Below are 20,316 nucleotides of genomic sequence, written 5' to 3' on the forward strand. Positions count from 1 at the left end.
AGACAATCCGCCTTTCACATCTTCCATGTCCGTTTCAATTGAGGTAATGTCTGCGCGGATAGCAGCGGCATTGCTAGCTATCTCGGCCCTCACAGCTTGTATGTCAGCTCTGAGAGTAGTGAACTCTTCAGACAGCACACTCCTCATTTCCTCCCTTATGATTTTAGAGATTTCCCCGCGAATAGAGGATAGGATATCGGCTCTCATCTCCTCACTCATGCTAGAGCTCTTGGGTTGTGGGTCTTCGTCCTCAGGTGCACGCTGCCTCGTGGCTCTGGTGTTAGCAGTTAGCTTCGCCGTATTACCGTCGTACTTGAATTTACGAAGTTTATCCGCCATTTATCAAGAAATGTCCACTGAAACAGAGCTCTTTATGGTCCAGAACCTTTGATAACCCAATTAAGGTTGCAATTAGTAGCAATTGTGGAATTTAGAACGAATATGTTAGTAAACCTGCAGGAGCTCTGAAATATCCGTCTCTACTCCATCTTACTCCGGAAACGCCCCTCCACAGCTTAGTGTTTTATAGCTTTTCATGGCGAAGGCCAGGCTTTGAAACGCTGTGACGATATAAGATGACAAGCTGCTGGAAAAAGTCGTTGTGGATCATGTTGTCTTGGCACGGCTCCTGTTCCCATGGATGGAGTGGAGTTAGGAAGACATGACCTAGTGGTGGGCTGGAGCTGCTTATGTTAGATGAGCTGAGAACATCTTTTGTCCATCTGAGCAACGTGTTATCAGATCAGTTTTTACTTGTAGACATACTTTTATTTTTTTCTTTAATATAATACATTGTTACACGGTGAACAATCTTTACATCAGAGCTGTAATCACAGCATTTGTTGCTGCCAATTAGTCTGTACAGTACTATAAAGTCATGTCCAAACAGTCATTTTTCATTATTTTTAAAAAATAATGAAAAATGAAAAAATAGGGAAAAAAGTGTAGAACATCTAGGCCAGCCAACTGTCTTCTCATTAGGTTCATAAATTTAACCCCAAGATCAGTAAATAAAAAAAAAACCCAGAGTTCAGACTCGGACTCCACAAGACTTAGTTGGCATTTAACATATTAAACTTATGATAAACACTGAATAAGTATGACCTTTAGTAAAGGTTGAAAAAGAAAATGACATCATGAATTAGGATTTTAAAGTTGCATCTCCACGTTTGGGCCAGCCGGTCAAACCTGGCAAGCCCAAACGTGTAGTGAGGGTCTGCTGGGAACGTCTGGCGGAGTCCCCTGTGAGACGGAGCTTTAACTCCCATCTCCGGCAGAACTACGAACACATTCCGGGGGACGTGGGGGACATTGAGTCTGAGTGGACCATGTTCCGTGCCTCCATTGCCGAGGTGGCTTATCGGAGCTGCTGCCGCAAGGCAGTTGGTGCCTGTCGCAGCGGCAACATCATTACTGTTTAAACTGTACCTTTAATAACATAAAGTTACCTAATTTTTAAAGTGCAATCAGTAATACTTTTATACCAAATTTATATCAGTAACAATTTCTTGGTTAATGTCAAGTTGTCATAACAGACATTTTGAATAATGTCAGCTTTGTATTAAAAGAGTCAATTTACCGAATGACACTTTATGACAAAAGTCATAAATATTCATGAAGACTTATTCATGTTCATGACAGGTGTTTATGACAGTGTCATGTCAGTCTTATTCACCCCCTTTCAAATAAAGTGTTACCTAATGTTCTTTTAGATAGATGAGACAGGAGTAGACTTGATAAGACAAAATGTACACTGCCATGTTTAGAGAGAAACAAACAAACCATAAAAGCATAAACACCTTATTTGATCTGCCTAGTGGAGTGTGCTTTACTGCCAACAAACCTGGACACCCTGCAGCCACTGAGTCGACTATGAACTCATTCCTCTGCATACTGATGTGTTCTGAAGTCAGATGTTAGGCCATATGTCCGACAGCTGAAGCTTCGCCCAAACTGGGTCGTCAAAAAGAAAATGTTCCTAAACACAGCAGCAAATGTATGAAAAAAGATGAAAAAAGAAAATAATCATCTGTTGCAGGAGTACTGTCAAGGTCCAGACTTCAACCTGACTGAAAAGCTGTGGTTGGTTGTAAGAGTCAAGTGCAGAAACAAAGGTCTGCATACATCAATAAACCGAAACAACATTGGAAAGGACAGCAATCTAAAGTTCTTCCACAGCGACTTTGGAGACTGGAAAGGTTCTTTACAAGAACATCACTTGTACTTATTGCTTAAAAATTAGAGTTTTAATAACTGAATTTGATTTATCTTTTCGCACACTTCTGGTTTAGTTGCACCTTATGATCAGTCTGTTTTCCAAAGATTATGATTTGTACACTGCTCAAAAAAATAAAGGGAACACTTTAACATTTAAGTGAACACTGAAGTGTTCCCTTTATTTTTTTTCCGCACTGTAGGGCGCATCGGATTATAAGGCTCACCTTCAATGAATGGCCTATTTTAAAACTTTTTTCATATATAAGGCTCACCGCATTATAAGGCACATAGAATAGACGCTACAGTTAGGGTTGCCACCCGTCCCGTACAAATGTGGATGTGTAACAATAAAGAATTGGTCCCCGAGTACTTTATATAGTAGTCTGCCCCAGTCACTGTTTCACTCACGGTGTTGGTGTTGCGATATTGTGCCTAACTGCTTTCTGGGTAACACAGACCAATCGACACGCTGCCGCCGCAGTCTCTGTCTCTCTCAGACAACCTGATTATCAGGTTTGTAGGTAAATAGGTCAGTCAAACTTTATTAACAAACCAGCATTCTGACAACTATGCCAGCATGCACCGCGCGCTCCTCCTTCTTCTACGGGCAAAATGAAGTCGGCGGCTGCTTACCGTAGTTGTTAGACCTGTTGTGGCTCAATATTGGTTCATATATAAGGCGCACCGGATTATAAGGCGCACTGTTGGCTTTTGAGGAAATTGAAGGTTTTTAGGTGTGCCTTATAGTGCGAAAAATATGGTAACCTTTCTTTGATATTCTTTTAGTTTATTAAAAAGGGGAGAGGATGGTCATGCATTTTCAACACATAATGCAATCAAGTAACTATCACTATCAAGTAACTACAAAAGAAATCAATGAATTATGGGACTGATGGTATATATATATATATATATATATATATATATATATATATATACACACACACACACACACGCATACAACAACCCAACTGAGAGTGTACCAGACAACTGAATCTGCTGATTTATAGCAGCATGAGTGTTTTTACATGTCTTTGTGTAGAAACTCAAAAAGAGTAAAAGCTTTCTTTGTATTGACAAACAAGCCTACAACAGGTGCTTTGTTGCCTCACCCCTCTCACACACAGTCCCACAATGCTCCACACCTGTGCTGGTCATCAGCCCGCTGTCGGTACATGCTGAGAGCCCAGCTGTCTGTTTGCAATACCCCCTCACCTCCAAAAGCCGGTTCCCTCCCTCCAGGGGATACACCTGCTCCTATTTCATGCAGAGCCCCTAAGTTGGGCCGAACACGTTTAAAGGGGTAAGAGGAGTGAGGTGGGGGGGGCTCTAGGGTGATGCATCCTCTGCCTCTCCAAACTTGATCCAGGCACTAGTGTGGATATACAAGCCCGTATCCCGAATCCTGCCCACCGCCATTCCAGCTACCACAAATACTTGGAAACCAGAGACACGGCGGCCAACTCCCCTGGCACCCCGATAGCCGGGAACGCCACCCCTGGCCCTGGGTTGCGCTCACATCCAGGGCACATAAACACATCATGAGAGATGGTCGAGCTGCAGCCTGGATAAATATTTCTGTAGCAGTTAATTAGGCAGAAGAGATCCCATCTCAGAGAGGTGGAGCCTCTCTCACTCCCATCTCTCTCTCTACTGAAATCTCTCTGTGGTAAATTTAGAGCAGGCTCCCCCCCTCTATGTCAAACAGGGCATCTCTCTGCACACAGACACACATGCTGTCAAGATGCACATCCACTTTCCCACTGCTTCTGTCAGCTGCAATTAAGGTCATTTAGCTGCTCAGTGTGACAGATCGGCTGGTGCGCCGGATTCCTCTGAAGAGAACCGGACAGTGGCATGGCTTCAAAACAGCATGTATGTTTACAGAGTCATTTAATCTCATCCTCGAAGGCTCTGGTTTCTCAGTCTCCGTGTCAGTACTCCTCTTCCATCTTCATTAAAATTATTTAGCAAATCACAGCAGTCAGCCAATCAGGAAGGTGTGCTCTCACAGCTGAACCTGCATAACAAAAAGGGAGCCTGCACAGCCTCAAGAGGTCAGGGGCCGTAACAAGCCAGAAGGACCATGGTATCTTTGGAGGAGCTGCAGAAATACTTAGCTCATGTGGGAGAACATTTAATACTTGTGCACTCTACAAAGGGGTAGAGTGACCAGAAGAAAGTCAGATAATAATTTACAGGGTTTTTCTTTTTTTTTTTGTTTTTTGTTTTGTGTGTGTGTGTGTGTGTGTTGCATATGTGTAAAGTGTTATTTGTGGATTAAAACTGGCACTGCAAACTACCTTTAAATCAAGGGCGACAGTACCATGCTTTGCAGATGTTTTGTTTGTTTTTTTCTTTATAAAATGACAGGAAAGTTGAACTGAGTCCAATCCAATCCAACTTTATTTATAAAGCACTTTAAAACAACCACAGCTGATACAAAGTGCTGTACAATAAAACACAACATAACAATAAAAAAATTAAAAAAGAACTAAAAAAAAAAATAAAAAAAACTCTTAGTTTAAAAACAAAAACATACAATTTAAAACTAGATCCCGCTGGTGTTGAAAGCCAAGTAAAATAAATGAGTCAATGAGAAAATGAATGGAGCTTAATAAACTGTAATTGGGGAATAAAACCGGATAGAGGCAGAAAAAAAACTTGAGGCTCATCTTCCAGCTGGACAATGTCTTAAACATACAGCCAGAGCTACAGAGCTGTTCTTGTGTTAGAATTGCCTAGTAAAAGTCCAGATCTAAATCCTTTTGATGACTTAAAAAGTCTTGTCCAGCCTAAATGAGGTGAAACTAGTTTTCAAGAAAAAATAGGCAGCTCCTGTTTTGTAAAGCTGGCAGAGATGACGTAACATGACAAAATGTCTAAAAAGAAAACGTTGAAAGGGTATAAATACTTTTGCAAAACAAGATTAAATAATTTTAAATTTTGTGGTATTTTTTCTCACCCTGTCTCTGAGTTTGCTGACTCCAGATCTCCGATCTCCTCAGATGCCGGTGTGTTCCTACTTCCTGAAGGGCATCTGTAACAACAGCGACTGTCCCTACAGCCACGTTTATGTGTCTCGTAAAGCTGAAGTGTGTGATGACTTTGTCAAAGGCTACTGTCCAGAAGGAGAAAAGGTAATAAACTGTTTATATTGACAAAAATGTCACAGGTTCTTGATAATGACTTTGACAAAAATGTTGTGACCTTTCTTGCCCAGATTTATTGACACATGACACAAAGTAGTCCTGGTGTGCCAAATAAGATCTGAACTAGTTTAGAAGACTGATTATAAAAATATCCATAGCTTCATAGAAATATTCTTGCATACACATTTTATTCATTTTTATATTTTTGTTTGAATTTTTGTTTTCATCACGTGATGCTGGTGCAAACATTGCTGTTGTTTTTTTCCCAAGTCATGTCGAATTAAGTGGTGAAGTTTGTTGCATATTCAGATTTTCTTGACATCCGACTGCATGATATCGCGTTACTTCAGAGTTCTTCCTTTAAGCTGTGCTCTTCACATGAACATGCAGGTTTATTGTGTAACATGTATAAGGTTCCACTGAAGTTAAACTGAGGCTTAGGTAAACAAGTGGTTTGGTAACCAACACGCTCCCAGCACACACACACGCACACACGCTCACACACACACACACGTACAAGTACATGCAGACACACTGGCAGCAACAGCTGCAGGGGTCCTGGTCCATAATGGCATGACTGTAGTGTCTGAGTGACATATTGAGGGCCTGATGGGTAACAGAAAGCCACTTACACATAACTCGAGATGCTCATGCCATCCCTCACACACACTCTCTCATACCCACGCACACACACAGCATCCCCCACGTCCTCCTCAAACATCCCCTCTGCTCCTCCCCCTCCTGAGCTTTTACCTCACTTTGTCTCCCTCTTCTGTCTTCCCTCACTGCTCATCTTTGAGTGTGAAACAGATGCTTTTTCACACTGTCAGGCCTCATTTAAATGGTGCGTGGGGAAATGAGGGTATAGAAAACAAAAGGGATATTAATATTTATTCTATTAGCTGAAGTGCTTAGCTCTGTGATTTTCCCCTGTGTGTGTTTGTGCCTGAGTGCTTCTGTGTGTGTGTTTACGGAGCGCTTCGCTGTGAGCCACTGGCGGCTGCATGATGGATAGCAGGCAGTAATTATAGATGGGAAAACTGCTGAGGATGGCACTCTGAGCCGGGCAGGCAGACACTGCAGCAGCTCAGGGGTTAAGTCTGCTCTTCGACTTCATTCCTTCTCCCCCTCCGTCTCTTTCATCCTGCCTCATTCCGGCTTTGTCTCATCCTGTATCGTGACCAGATCTCTCTAAACTCTCTTCTGCAATGATTTTACTTTTACTTTACAGTTTCTGGGTTTTTCTCATGTGGTCCCCTTAATTCCAGTTTTGTTTTGCCAAATGTCTTTCTGTTAAGATGGTTGGAAACAGGAGTTATTGATTACATCAGGTCAAGTGTCACTCACCACTCTCAGGGTGTTTAATTTATATTTGATTTTAAACAATTGATATAAATCGTTTAATGGTCTTTAACAGAGATTTCTGACCTGTTTTTTAGAGTAAGGAGTCAGCAGAATAATGTTTTTTGTACTTTTCCTCCAAGCAGAGTAAAATGAGTAAAAAAGTTTAGAATTAAATTTCTAGGTACAGTGCAGCCTGAAAGCATACAGTGCTCCACTCTTTTTCAGATTTTGTTGGTTTTCACTTTTTCTGAAACTAATTTGAGTTTCAGAATAAATCTAAGCAAAATAGTCCGTGGTGAGAAAGTGAAACGGTGTGTTTTAGGCTTTATGTTTTGCATAAACATGAAAAGTAACTAGTTCATAAGTATTTACACACAAAAAAAAACAATCATAACACTCAAAATCGAGCACCGCTCGAGCTTGTTTTCACTGATCATCATTCAGATATTTCTGCCACTTGGTTGGAGTAAATGTCTGCTAAATGCAGAACTAATTTGGCTGTACAAGGTCTCAGAGTCTATATTAGAGTAGAAGTAAAACAATGAAGTCTAAGCAATTATCTGTAGAGATTTGAGACTTGATTGTTTCAAAGCGTAATTATGCTCTGGGTGCCAATAAATCCCTGTAGTCTCCATTATTTGGAAATGTAAGAAGTTTGGAAATTATCCGTTGATCTGGCTGCCCAATCAGGCTGAGTACTTGGGGAAGAAGAGCCTTGGTCAGAGAAATGATCATGAAGTCAAATGTCACTAAGGCAGAGCTTCAAAGTAAAGGAAGTGGGAAACCAGTCCAGAGGGTTGGCCATTTAATCCACTTCATCAATCAGGCCTTTATGATTGAGTGACTACATGAAGTGTTTCTGGTAAGCAGCTGACTGCAGGCTGTACCCAAGCAGCAAGTGTGACTAATTAACCAGCTTGTCACATTTGTGTTCTTCTCTGAAGAACAGAATGGCAAGAAGGTGTAATGTTCTGCTCAATAAGCAATAAAAAGTACTTTTATATTTATCAGGCTTTTATATTTGCATATAAATGTTCTGAAGACACATCTTAAAGGCTAGGTATTATGGAAAATCAACTTTTTTGATCATGTTTTAAAGTTATTCCCTCATCAAACATATAACTGTAGTCTTACTTTGATTTTTGGGAAGGGCTGTATAGCTCATCAGTGGACAGCATACAGAAGCATTGTTGTGATGAGGTGCTGAAGGAGAAGTGTCATGAAGGGGCACAAATTTTTTAAAGAGACAGAGACCCGTTTAAAGGATACGGCTATGATGTAAAGTCACATTAGTTTTATGTCACGTTTGATATATGCATCGTTTTTATGGCAACTGAAGGTAACACAGGTACTTGATTGTGTTATAAAATGGCACTGTGTGCCTGTAAAACACACTTCCCAGCCCCTCTTTAATAACATAGAAGAATATCATATAAAGGTTCATCTGTTTACATAATTTGTAAAAATAATAATAGTATGTATATTGCAGACAATAGTATATATATTACATACAATAATAGTATATATATTGCAGACAATTTTTAGTTGAATTCAATATTTGTTTTCCCAGAAAATTTGAATTTTGCATGATCTTAATAAAAAAGAGATTTTTAACACAGAAATATTTACCTACTAAAAGGTATGTACATGTACTGTACTGAATATGCACTCGGTACTTGGTCAGGGCTTTTTTTTCATGAATTACTACATTACTGCAGCCAGTCAGTGGCTCTGCTGGTATGTGAGAGAAGGCCAGGTTGCTCTGAAAGCGGCTTTCAGCTCGTCTGCTGTCTTGTTACTCTTGACAATACTCCATATTCCACTACTTTCATAAATACAGGACAGCAATGGATCAACCCTAAGATGTCATCACGCTCAGAAGTGGTGGAAGTTCTAATGAGCTTGTTATTGTAGCAACGTTATTTTTACTGAGTTTAAAGGGAGCATTTACTAATTGGCAGCTAAATCCATTAAGAATACTAAATTAAACCGTGTGCTGCCCAGTGTTTGATATCCTTTGAAAGTGCAGTAAAACCGAAGCTGAGTTTCACTTTTGGCAGCAGTACTGCACAACAGTTTTTCTTTTCGTTCTCTGCTCTGACACGTCGACTACATCAAACATGGATTTATTTCAATGAATTTAGACGATGCTAATTTGACTCTGATCACAGCCTGCGGTGCAGTGACACAATGAACCCCCATTTTTCTGTGTGTTTCACTCTTGTAGATGTGATAATGTATCAATCTGCGCTCATTTATTGTTCCAGCCACTCTGGGTGAACAGCCCTCAATGAGTGTTGGCTAAATGCCTGAGTTGTAAATGCATGTGAGGTCCCTTTTTTATTTTACTGTCTTCGCCTCTCTCAACCTCCCTCCTTCTCGTTTTCTGCCCTGCGTCTTTCACTCCCTCTCTCTTTTCTTTAGCGAATGTGCTGACTCCTCCTGGTTTTGGCCCAACAGAGAGCCCTCTAATAGGCCCCAGAGACATCCCAGCATTCCTTAAATCAAGTGGAAAATTGTTAACTTGGTGTGGAATAAAGATGTTCTGTTCACTTTAGCTTTTTTCCTCCCATTTTCTCCATCCCTCCTGCTCTGTCTTTTTATGAAAATGAAGATGTATGGAGCTGTGGATAGTGGACTAAGACACTTTCCGTTTGTCATGCTGCTTCAGGTTTAACCCATCACAGTCCCACACACAAAATTTTTTTTTTTTTTAGGCATGTGAAACCTTGATAATAATTCCACATTTAAAAATAACTATTACAACAACAGCAACAGTGCCTCACTTGTTGGCATCCTTCTTATTAAAGCTGCTTCTCCTCTGGAGCGGCTTTAACCGCTTCTGCCCCAGTCAGACTCGTCTCCATTAGCACATCTTTCCATTTTTCGTATTCACTTCAGGCATAGCGTAGTCGTGCCATTGCACGTAGCGGATTTGATTGACAGGAGACTGGATTTGTTGTTTGGTCAGTGATTTACGTGACTGCAAACTTCAATAACGTTTCAACCACCACAGTGGACCGGCAGACATGCCGTCTGCTCTCAGAGAACTACACTTGTGGCTGCGCGTAATTGTGATTTTAATCAGAAACACATGCGTCAACTTTAGGAGCAGAATGATGCGATTTAACAGCTTTGTAAAGGTTAAGTACCTCTGGAGAACATATGACTGTTTTAGCACTTTCAAGTCAACTTTGTAAGTAAAACATTGTTCTTAACGCTTTTCTTTCTTTTTTGTTTGTTTGTTTTTCTTCTTTTTGCTGGTGAAATGAAGGTTTTAGCTAACAAAATAAATATCAAGCCAGGTTCTACGGGAGGTTAATCACAATGGTGCAGGTTTTTGTTGAAACCTTTTTTTTTTTTTTTTTTTCCAATAGATTCCTGGGAGAGCTAATGTGTTTTGTCTGTATCTCCTTTCTCCCATCTCAACTCTCAGTCGGTGGAGACAGGTGGCTATTCAGAGGTTGAGATGGCAGGAAAAAGACACAAATAAAACACAGCAGCTCCCCCAGGAGTATGTGGGAAGAAAGCAAAAAAAAATAATAATGTCAAGTTAATGGCAGTTATCACAACATTGATGACTACAAAAGAAAAATAAGCTTTCAACAAAAATCTGCACCATCGAGATTGCTGCTGTTAATATTTCATAATGAGAGCCACACAATAGATCTGATTACATGTTTGTAATTCAAACTTACATAAAAAAAAAATAAAGATTTTGAAATGTATTTTATGTTTTAGTGTATGTGGGTAGAATTGTAGTAGTTTTTTTAGCCTACCAAAAATTAACATAGCTTAGATCCTCAGATCTTCACATAAAAAAACTCTTTGTGGCATGACATACGAGTCCTGCAGCTACAATGTTTCAGCAGCTGATGCTCATTTCAAGATTTGGTTGCACAGATCTGCGATTGGCTGAGAAGTCTGCAACCATATACCTCTTCCGTTAGGTCTACTACAATATCACCGGTACGTTTTTAAAATTATTTTTAGAAAAGTCTTTAGCCAAAGCCATAAAATGATTCGCAACATCTGAGCCTTCGGTGGGTTCAGTAGTGACGTCTGAACCAGACAGAGCACGATTATCATCTCTGACACCTGCAGCAGCAATGATTTGTTTAGTGAAATGTTGCGTCAAAACCACAGGCATATAAGATGATCCGGAGAAACATTTGACAGCGAACTGATCCGCGGCCGCCCTGTCTCCCACAGGGGCCAGAAACATGGGTGTGAGGGTGGTGAGAGGGGCTCTGATGGCAGTCTGGGGGGGCCCCAAACTCTCCAGAGGGAGTGGACCCAGAGTCCACAATGTTCCTGGAAAATCGATCTCTCCCATACACACACACGCACACACTGTGGAGCCTGCACTCCGAAGTGAATATAATTAGCTTCTCTGACAGGTGGGAGGGATCAGATCTCGTGGAGAATGAAGCTACCAATTTACACCCGTATTACACACTCGGACACACTCGGTTGCAAACATGTGTGTGAACGCTCACACTCCCATGCACAGTCCTTCTCTGAATGGTATTAAATGAAAACATTTTTTTTTCTACTTTTAAAGATAGCGTGACGGTAAACCAGTTAACTACCAATTAAATTTAGTGCAGTGGGTCTTAACCTGGGGTTCGATCGAACCCCAGGGGTTCGATGAGTCGGTCTCAGGGGTTCGGCGGAGCCTTTGCCGCGGAGGTAAAGACACACTTGTCTTTGAGTTGACTTAAGTCGTGATGACGCTCCCCGCTTTGCCATCACTTGCTGCAGAGGATCACGTTACATTGCGGAGCCAATCAGTGCTGCGGAGGAGCACCGATTGAAGGAGCTCCACTCTCAGCATGGATTTGAACTTGTCTAATTATTTCAGCAAAGCTCACAGTTTTTACCAAATTCTGTAGCTTTCGGTGTACTTCTATATATGCTCCTTAGTCACGTCTTTTCGGGGTTGCTACTGCCTCTAGTGGCGTGGGGGTGGTAACACAACTTATATAATTACATGACTAAATCAGAATACCGCAAAGTCTTTATTATTTATTAATTTTTCAGTCTCTTAAGAATGCAGAGCTAATTAAATGATCTAAACAAGATCTTAAAGTGGTTCCAGTTTCTCTTGATGGCCAACCTGTTGAAACTGTGGCAAATTTTAAGTACCTTGGGTCATTCCTGGACAGTCAGCTCAACTTTGCCGAAAACACTGACTATATTTTGAAGAACTGTTCTCAGATATTCTACCTTTTAAGAAGACTTAGTGATCTTGGGGTGATCTAGACTCTAGTTGGGTCACCCTTATGTCTTGAATTTTTTGGGGGGGGGAAATCATATTTTATTTATCACTGCAGAAGGGTTCAGTGAATGCGCATATGAAACTGGTGGGTTCGGTACCTCAAAAAAGGTTAAGAGATGCTGTTTTAGTGTCAATGGATTTGAATATTTGACATCCAAATAATTTTACAAGAAGGACCTGATTAATTTTTGAAGAACACAAATTGTTGATTAATATGAAGAAAAAGCAGTTTCAGATTTAAACTTAAATTGATTTGAAGCTTGTTTTTTGTTGGACCCACACTGCACTGTAGACACACTGAACTATTCAAGCCATTGATTCATTTAGTAATTTTTAAATTTGTATCATTTGTCACGTTGTCTTCCTGTCTCATGCTTCTACAGTGTGGCCTTTTAACAACAGATCCTTCTAAGTCACGAAAAAAATATGCGGTTCATTCCAGGAAGTTTCTCCAAAAACAACAGCCAGCCTAAGGGATAAGCAAACTAAGATGCTGTTTAGAGCATCCAAATTATCAAGGGACTCGCTTGCATTTTATCATAGTTAAAAAAACTAAAAACATTTTATTTGTTAGTTGACGATGATTATTTTTAATTGTTTAAAATTTAGTTTCAGGATTTAAAGGAATTGGCATGTTTACACTGTAAAAGTGCAAACCTGTGTTTTTTTTTTAATTTTCACATAGTTACAGTCTGCCATGAGTTTAATATTTTCTGTGTGTTTCAGCTTGGTTTGTTCACAAATACATCTCATCAAATACTGACCCATTATCCATGATTGTTTTTTAGCTCAGCCAATTTAACTTGGCCTCCTCTCCCAGATTCCTCCAGATCTGTATTAAATTGCTGTTAGTGTTGCTAATGTTCTTAATAGGAAGATGCTCCCAAAATCAGATGCTGCTTTAGACCCTATACAACCTTGGGCCAACCCTGCCAAAAACTAAACACTTTTCAATGCTCTGTCTCTTACTAAATGAAGTTCAGTGTTGATGTGAGAAGATGTGTTCATTTCCCTACATTGAACCTGGTCAGTAGGAAGAACGTTTAAAATAAGTCTGCCAATGCATACTTTTTTTATTCATGAGGTTCAGATACACTGATCATGTTTTGCAGCAAAGTCATATATCGTTTGACATGATGCTAAATAAAAGTGACTGTGTGGGAAGGTGGCATGTTGCTGAATTGTGACTGATATTACACCCAAATTATTTTAACTTCATTTTAAATTAGGCAAAATATTTTTTTAAAATAAACAACTTGCACGTGAAGCTTACATAGGAAAACAAATTTGATGTTACAAGAGTTTTATCTTTTGCGTTTGCAAGCCAGGTGTTGTCCAAAGGCACTCCCTTTGCAACCACTGGAGAGTTTCATCATAGCTACAGCAGTCAATGTAAAAACAAAGTAACCCTCCTTTATGTTACGAATTTAAACTAGCTATGCTAGGTTCCAAAAAATAAACAATTGAATGTTTCTGAGAGCAAAGAAAATCCCTAACTTTGAGTGTATTTTTGATCATTAGTGTAAGAAGAAACACACTCTGGTGTGTCCAGACTTCTCTAAGACCGGCTCCTGTCCACGAGGCTCTCGCTGCAAGCTGCAGCACCGCCAGCGGGTCAAGCGCAGCGCCAGCAGCACTTCCACCATTCCAGTCAAGAACAGTCGCTCTAAAGAGCCTACGAAGAGGTTAGAAAGGCATCTTATACCTAACCCTTCACAATCATTGTACTCTTTATTCTGGCCTCTGCAAATCTACTTTTCTTTCTTGTAGGCCTCATCTCTCCGTCGTCATGCCGGAGAACACTCAGGCAGCTCCAGGAACACCTATTGCGGGTCCTCTGGCTCTACCATCCTTCATCTCTCTGTCCAGCTCCCCAGAGGAGGCAGATGCACCGGATTCACCTCAGGCTGACACAACACAAGTCAAAGGTATTAACCCTCGCAACTTCTTAAAAGGTGCAGAAAAACAGTCACACAGAATGGTCATAAAAAACCTTAAATAACTTCAACAGCTATTTACACCAGGATATTTAATATCCATTTTAAGTTCACCGTCAGAGTTAAGCTGGGTATCAGAGGTTGTTTGAGAAACAGTTATGACCGTTTGGGAGAAACATTAAAGCTAAAGCAGAACTGGACACTGACAAATTTGGAGGTTTTAAATCGAAATCTCAACATTCACTCATTTCTGCTAAGTGCTTGCATACAAGAGTCGCCGTCCTCAACAGTTTTATATGTGATGTTTTATAAGAAATGTCACGTGTATCGGACACTGCAGCCTTGACTTTCACATCGTGACACTGGAGGAATCCTGCAAATCCAAATCATCCTGTTATTTTATGCAATGGAGGAAGTGGTTATGTGATTGAGCTGCAAACAGATAATGATGATCAGAGTCAGATAACAGAGTGAGATGGAGGTAATAATATTTAGCTTTCAGACTTGACCGAGGCTCGGCTCAGTTCTCTGTTGACAGATTTGACAGATAGAGGATTAGGGTAGAGGCCTCTTCTGCCCAATCACTCTCGCCCCCCTTCCCCCTCTTTCACCAGGATCCAACCGTCCACCTGCTGAAGGCACACACCCACATGTACATGCAGTTTAGTCTGAGAGGAGCTAATACTTTATTACTTTGATTTAATAAACACATGAATGCTTGCAACATGAGAGGAACTCAGAAGAAACCAACACATACATGAAGATAACGTCCAGCTGTGACCGGCCTGGTCGGACTCGCTTTACTTCTCAACTCTACTGATATCTTACTTATTTTAACAAGGTTTTAAATAGGAACAGAGCCAACGTTTACCCTGTCAGATCATTTTAAAAACACATACATGTTGGGCGTTGTTCTCATGATACAATGTATAGCTTTAATCCCAGTTCAGTCCAGGTTACACATTTCAACAAATGCCACCATACAGCACTTTACAAGAGACACAGGTCCAATTCATGACCAGCAAAATTAATCCAAAATTCAATATACATTCCAATGCAAAGCAAAGTTAAAGTCCAAGTCAGATCCAAGAAAATACCTTTCAGTTTAATTCATTATGATACAGCAAAATTAAACTGATTATATCATAGAAGTTGATCAATTATACCAGTTGATTGAAAATTGAAAAAATAAAAGAGCATGACGCAAATGTGGACAGATGTTTTCATTTAGAAAAAAAAATCTATGGCTTTTGCATATCTGGAACACAACTTTAAATAAAAGACGATTGTATAATTTTCTTTGTTTAATCAAAACTCAGGAAAATATGTTTAGATGTTTTTTTTAAATAAATTGCAGCTGGTCTCATTTTTCTCTCTTCTTGCCAAAAGCAATTAACAAAAAAAAATTATGTGAAAATGTTGATGTTTCAAAAGACTTGTTGGATTTAAAACAATATGTCATGTTTTAGCAGTTACTGTAGTCCAAATCTTTTACGTTTCTTGGCTGCTGGTTGGAACCTCAAAGTTTTTACTCCTGCCATAACTTTTTTCCTGCTGTCCACTCTTTTCCCTTCTTTTTAGCCACTACTTTGTTCCCTCCTCTGTATGCTTTGAGTCACTATCATTATGAAAAACTCAGGTCTTTTCATCCTAATGGTACTGATGGAGGGAGGCTCTTCTCCAACACTTTTGATGCATATTAGTGTCCATCAGCCTCTTAAAACCCTCCTGTTGTCCTCGGGTCAAAATGACCGAGATTTGTATGTGTTTTCCCTATACACAGAAAATGAGAACAACAGGAGGGTTGTGGTCAAGTTACCTTGTTCATTATCAGAAAAACGCTTGATGCTTTCACCTCTGTGCTTAACTGTGGGGATATTTCTCTTCTTCTAAACATGCTGGGTTGACTTTTTGACTATGAGCTTGTTTTTGATCTCATCTGACCAAAGGAGGGGTATGAAGCATATACAAACCAAAGCAAATTTATCGATTCCATCCATCCATTTTCTTGCACCCTTGTCCCTTAGTGGGGTCGGGAGGGTTAACTTATCAATTATAAAAGTTAATTTATCTTCTGATCGGTGTAGATCCATCACCTGGGACATGACATCTGTAAGTGCATAAGGGAAACTGAACTTCTCTCTCTTTTTTTCTCATCTAAAAGGACTCCAGTTCTTATCATGGGTTTAGAGTATCAGGTTTCTGTTAGCCCCCTGTTTTTAAACACAGTAGTTGAGGATCATTGCAGACACAGAGAACAGCAATTTTCCTGCTTATCCCTCCATTCCTGCAGTCCAGCTGCTTTAAGCTCTTAAGTATTACTAATGACTGTGTGCTCCCTGAGTAACACACTGCACCACCCAGAGCCTCATTAAAGGTGGAACTTGGCCAACCAAGCTGCTCTTCACTTTGCATAAACGAGCTCAGGCGTGATGTATCGCTGCACGCTCCCCCGTCCACCGCCGCTGTCCCGCTCTCTTCTTCATTTACTCATCAGTTGAGACATCATCGCTCAATGTTTCAGCAGGACCTAACGCGAACTAGATTAGAGGCGGTTACACAATACAGCATTTCATTTTTACGAAAGCTCCTTCTCTCATTTCTGTTTCCTGTCACTACTTTTCCTCCACAGAGAGAAAGCTGCAGATCAAACCTCGACTGAGAGACCAGAGAGACTGAAGCTGGAAATATCTGACTGATCTGGGATTTTTTGAGCCCCAGTCCCTTTTTGCTCAGGGCCCCAAAATTTTATCTTCTTTGTGTAAACATATTTTTTCATTAATGAATGTTTGTAGTCGACGTTTTTTGCCCCTCGGTGTATGTTTTAAATAAAGGGAAATAAAGCATTGAACTTCAGCCTCATGCTCCTTCCTAGATGTCTCTGCGGTAGTGTTAATGGTTGGTGCTCCGTGGGTTTCTGCTGTGAGCGTCACATGATCCGAGCGTGTTTGTGAAAACTTTCGTCGGCGAGGTGGTGACAGAAGCAGCCGGCACAGAGGAGACACATGAGCGCAGAGTGACTTCACCCTCGGCCGGCTGCAGGAGGGACTCGCTGCAGACTGGAATCCGTCTCTCTTCTGCCTCATGTGTTAAAATTACAGTTATATTCCAGACATGCGCAGCAGTCGCACATTTCCATCAACGCCGAAGCCCCATTCAGCCTGGATTAACATATCACACTCCACGCAGCATCTTAAACATTACGAAATTAAACAGATGCTCTAAAACTGGTGGTTAACATGTTCCCAAATAGCAAAGAATGGCGTTGGCTTGTTCTACAGTTACAAAAGAAACATAAAGCATGCTAGAATTAACTTTATGAAGATACTAAAGTTTGAATTCCTTTGTGCAAGGTGTAATTAAAAATCCGACTTTGCCTTCTGTCTTAGAAAAAAACTACATGTTAGTAAAACATCTACATGAAAACTTTCATAGATGTCAAAATGTGAATACATGAAACATTATTACATCTTAATTTGGCCCTTTGGAGCTGATGGGCAGAACAAGCATATTCTAGGGTTGTTTTTTTCAGAGATATCTTTTAGCAGTTCAGAAGAAAAGATTTTATGATGCTTTTTGGCATCAATACTGAGAAGAACCAAGTTGCTGTTTGCTACTGTAATCCTGTTTGTTTGGTACTTCAGCTGTTTTGGAAGAAGTGGGTCGCCAAATGCCTGTTCGGATATGATATGATCAGAATCACAGATGATTTCTTTAAATAAAAAGAAATACAATTTGTTGACTTAAAATCAAAGTGTAGACTCATTATCGCGAGAATTTGAATTGCATGTTGTTTATCTAACATTTGGCAAAAAAAAAAATGTGTTGGAGACTTACTGCTGTATTTGGGGTCATTGTCCTGGTGATGATCCAGTTTGAGTAAGCTTCACCTGTCAGAAAAACTACCTCACATTAGACTGTAGATTAATTTCCAAGAGGATTTCATGGACCTCTCAATGGCAGCAAGGTACCCAGGTCATGTGTCTGTGAAATAAGCCCAAATCATCACCCCTCACCCTCCACCATGTTTGACAGTTGGGATGAGGTCTTAACAAGCACATGCATCTTAATAAGCCTGCATCATTCTGCGATGTTAGAGAACTTATTCTTCAGTTATTTTAAGCAAAACATATTTGTTGAGTGTATTTGTGACTATGCTTTCATGGATTTTAATATTTAACATGCTAAATGCTAAATGTGGTCTGTAGAGTCTTAGAAGGAACTTTTTCTTGATAAACTCCCAGCGTCTGTTTAGAATGACTCCACAAGTCGTTTGTGGTGCTAATCCTTTGCTACTTAGACAGATATTAAGATTTTTTTTCCCCCTTCCACTTTGTGAATTTGAGTCAGCATACCGTCCTAGATGCCAGGTCTGGGACTTAAAAGGTTATCAATAACCTAAACAATGCACTCCCAAGCATTTTTGTAGCTGAAAACTTATCGCATTTGTGGTAATTTCACAGTTCAGTGTGACAATGACCAGCTTAACAGCACAAATGCTCTTTTTTGGCTTGTCGTTTTAGGCTGTTTAAGAATGATGCAAGGCTGCGGCAAGCACTGAGCCAGGTAAAATCTGGATTGCCATCTTTAAGACAGCTGACTGGGAAAACTTTTGTTCTTGAACCGGTTGTCATACACTTTTAAACCACGTTGAATCCCTTCTGACAGGATGGAGTCGTGTATGCCTGTCTTTGTATATGTGTGTCACTTTTAGCTCGTGTCTTTCTCAGATGTATCGACAGCAGCAAGCAGAGATGGAGAGCTCGACATGTTCCTTAGAAAAGGCAGGAGACAGGGAGCCATCACTCTTCTTTCCTCGCCACCCGTTTCTCTCCCCTTCCTCCTCCCCCTCACCCACGTGGCTCCGCTCCTGCGCTGAAGATGTAAGTGCCTTAGACAGATGTCTGCTGCCTCGTGTCTAAAACCCTCAACGCGAGCTGCTGAGCTCGGCAAACTCTAATTAAGATCAATATTTCAATTTTTAGTAAAAGCGCACGAGATAGAGAGGAGTCGGCTGGAGAGGAATCATCAGCCCGCCCAGAGTCGGAAAGACAAAAAGAAAGGTCAACCGTGATCCTTCATGGTGTGTGAGAGTGTGTGTCTTGGACAGGCGGTTTGGCAGAAGGTGTGTGATTTACGTGTTCAAATACTTCTGTGGATTCTTTACAATTTCTTCTACTTATCTTTACCCACTTATGGTTTATTTTGCACCTCATTAGGAATGGATGGATTCAAAGACTATAGTTTTGATCAAAGGTTTACAAAAAAGTCCAGGAGTTTTCAAAAAGGTTGAAGGTGAGATTATTCCAGAAGCTTGTATCATTGTGTGTTTGGGATCAATTCCCTGTTACACCTGGTTATGTCCAAGTTTCAGCTGTTGAGCTGTTCAGCTGAAGAGTTTCCCCTGTACTTAACAGAACTTCTAAGAACTTGGAGAGTGGCTTTGGTGTTTCAGCATCTTGTAGTTCAGGCTTTATTTTCGGTGGTTCTTTACAGTGTTTTTACTTCTGATTATACTTGGCTTGGGCCTTCACAGATACCAGCGTACTACCCTACAGGATCTCCAGAACATTTATTTATTTATTTATTTATTTATTTATTTATTTATTTATTTATTTATTTATTTATTTATTTATTTATTTGTTTGTTTGTTTGTTTGTTTGTTTGTTTGTTTGTTTATTTTATTTTTCTCCACTGTAGTCAGGATCTTTAAGGCAAGTAAAAACCAAAACTTACAATAGAACAAACAGACTTGTCAGCTAAACCTGGAGGGTTCAGCTGACTTTCTCTATGCCTACTGGGTTGTCTCTCTGAAGGGTTGTAGGAGCCTCATGATTATTTATTGGTGATTATACCTTGGTTGATAGATGTCACAAGGCAACACAGAGACAGAACTAACAACTAGAGATGTGCCGATCAGGTTTTTTCCTTCCGATACCAATACCGATCACCCATGAGGGCCGATCACCAATACCGATCACATAATTATTATTATTTTTTATTTTTTTTATCATAAGCACTATCGGTTACATTATGTGGAAAAAGGAACCATGAATTCACCTTAATTTAGACAAAAACTTGTTTTTAATAACTTTTTCCAATACCTAAACAAAACAGGCATTGTATCGGTAATACTGTCTTTAACAGACTGATAACATATGAAGGCTCTGAAGAGGTTGAATAATAATAAGAGTCAAAATAAAACCTCCCAACATTGCCAAAAAAATTCAAGTATAAAACTTAACATTCAAAGGCGAATACAGGATCCATTACAATAAACAATCCAGAGTTACTGAATGAAAACTTTCTGATAGCATGGCGGCTAGCTGATTAGTGCTAGTTCTGAGTGACTGTTTCTGACTGAGCGTAGTAATTATGCAGAACA

General features: G+C 40.1%; 1 protein-coding gene and 1 long non-coding RNA gene across 2 annotated transcripts in view; both read left to right on the forward strand.

Annotated features, from left to right (window-relative positions):
- The window catches only part of zc3h3 (zinc finger CCCH-type containing 3), a 66,440-nt gene extending 49,658 nt beyond the window's left edge, over positions 1-16,782 (forward strand). Inside the window, exons 9-12 of the mRNA XM_008406744.2 lie at positions 5,226-5,357; positions 13,516-13,679; positions 13,765-13,922; positions 16,564-16,782. Coding sequence (XP_008404966.2) covers positions 5,226-5,357; positions 13,516-13,679; positions 13,765-13,922; positions 16,564-16,610 — 501 coding nt within the window. The 3' untranslated portion in view covers positions 16,611-16,782. The remainder of the gene's footprint in view (positions 1-5,225; positions 5,358-13,515; positions 13,680-13,764; positions 13,923-16,563) is intronic.
- Positions 16,783-16,969: 187 nt separating this feature from the next.
- LOC103463419 (uncharacterized) lies at positions 16,970-19,119 on the forward strand. The gene is made up of 2 exons (XR_533508.2): positions 16,970-18,814; positions 18,917-19,119. It is a non-coding gene; the product is annotated as an uncharacterized LOC103463419 (long non-coding RNA).
- The last annotated feature ends 1,197 nt before the right edge of the window (positions 19,120-20,316 follow it).

The sequence above is a fragment of the Poecilia reticulata genome, chromosome 4 (assembly GCF_904066995.2).
Source record: "Poecilia reticulata chromosome 4, P_reticulata-male-v2, whole genome shotgun sequence".
NCBI lineage: Eukaryota > Metazoa > Chordata > Actinopteri > Cyprinodontiformes > Poeciliidae > Poecilia > Poecilia reticulata.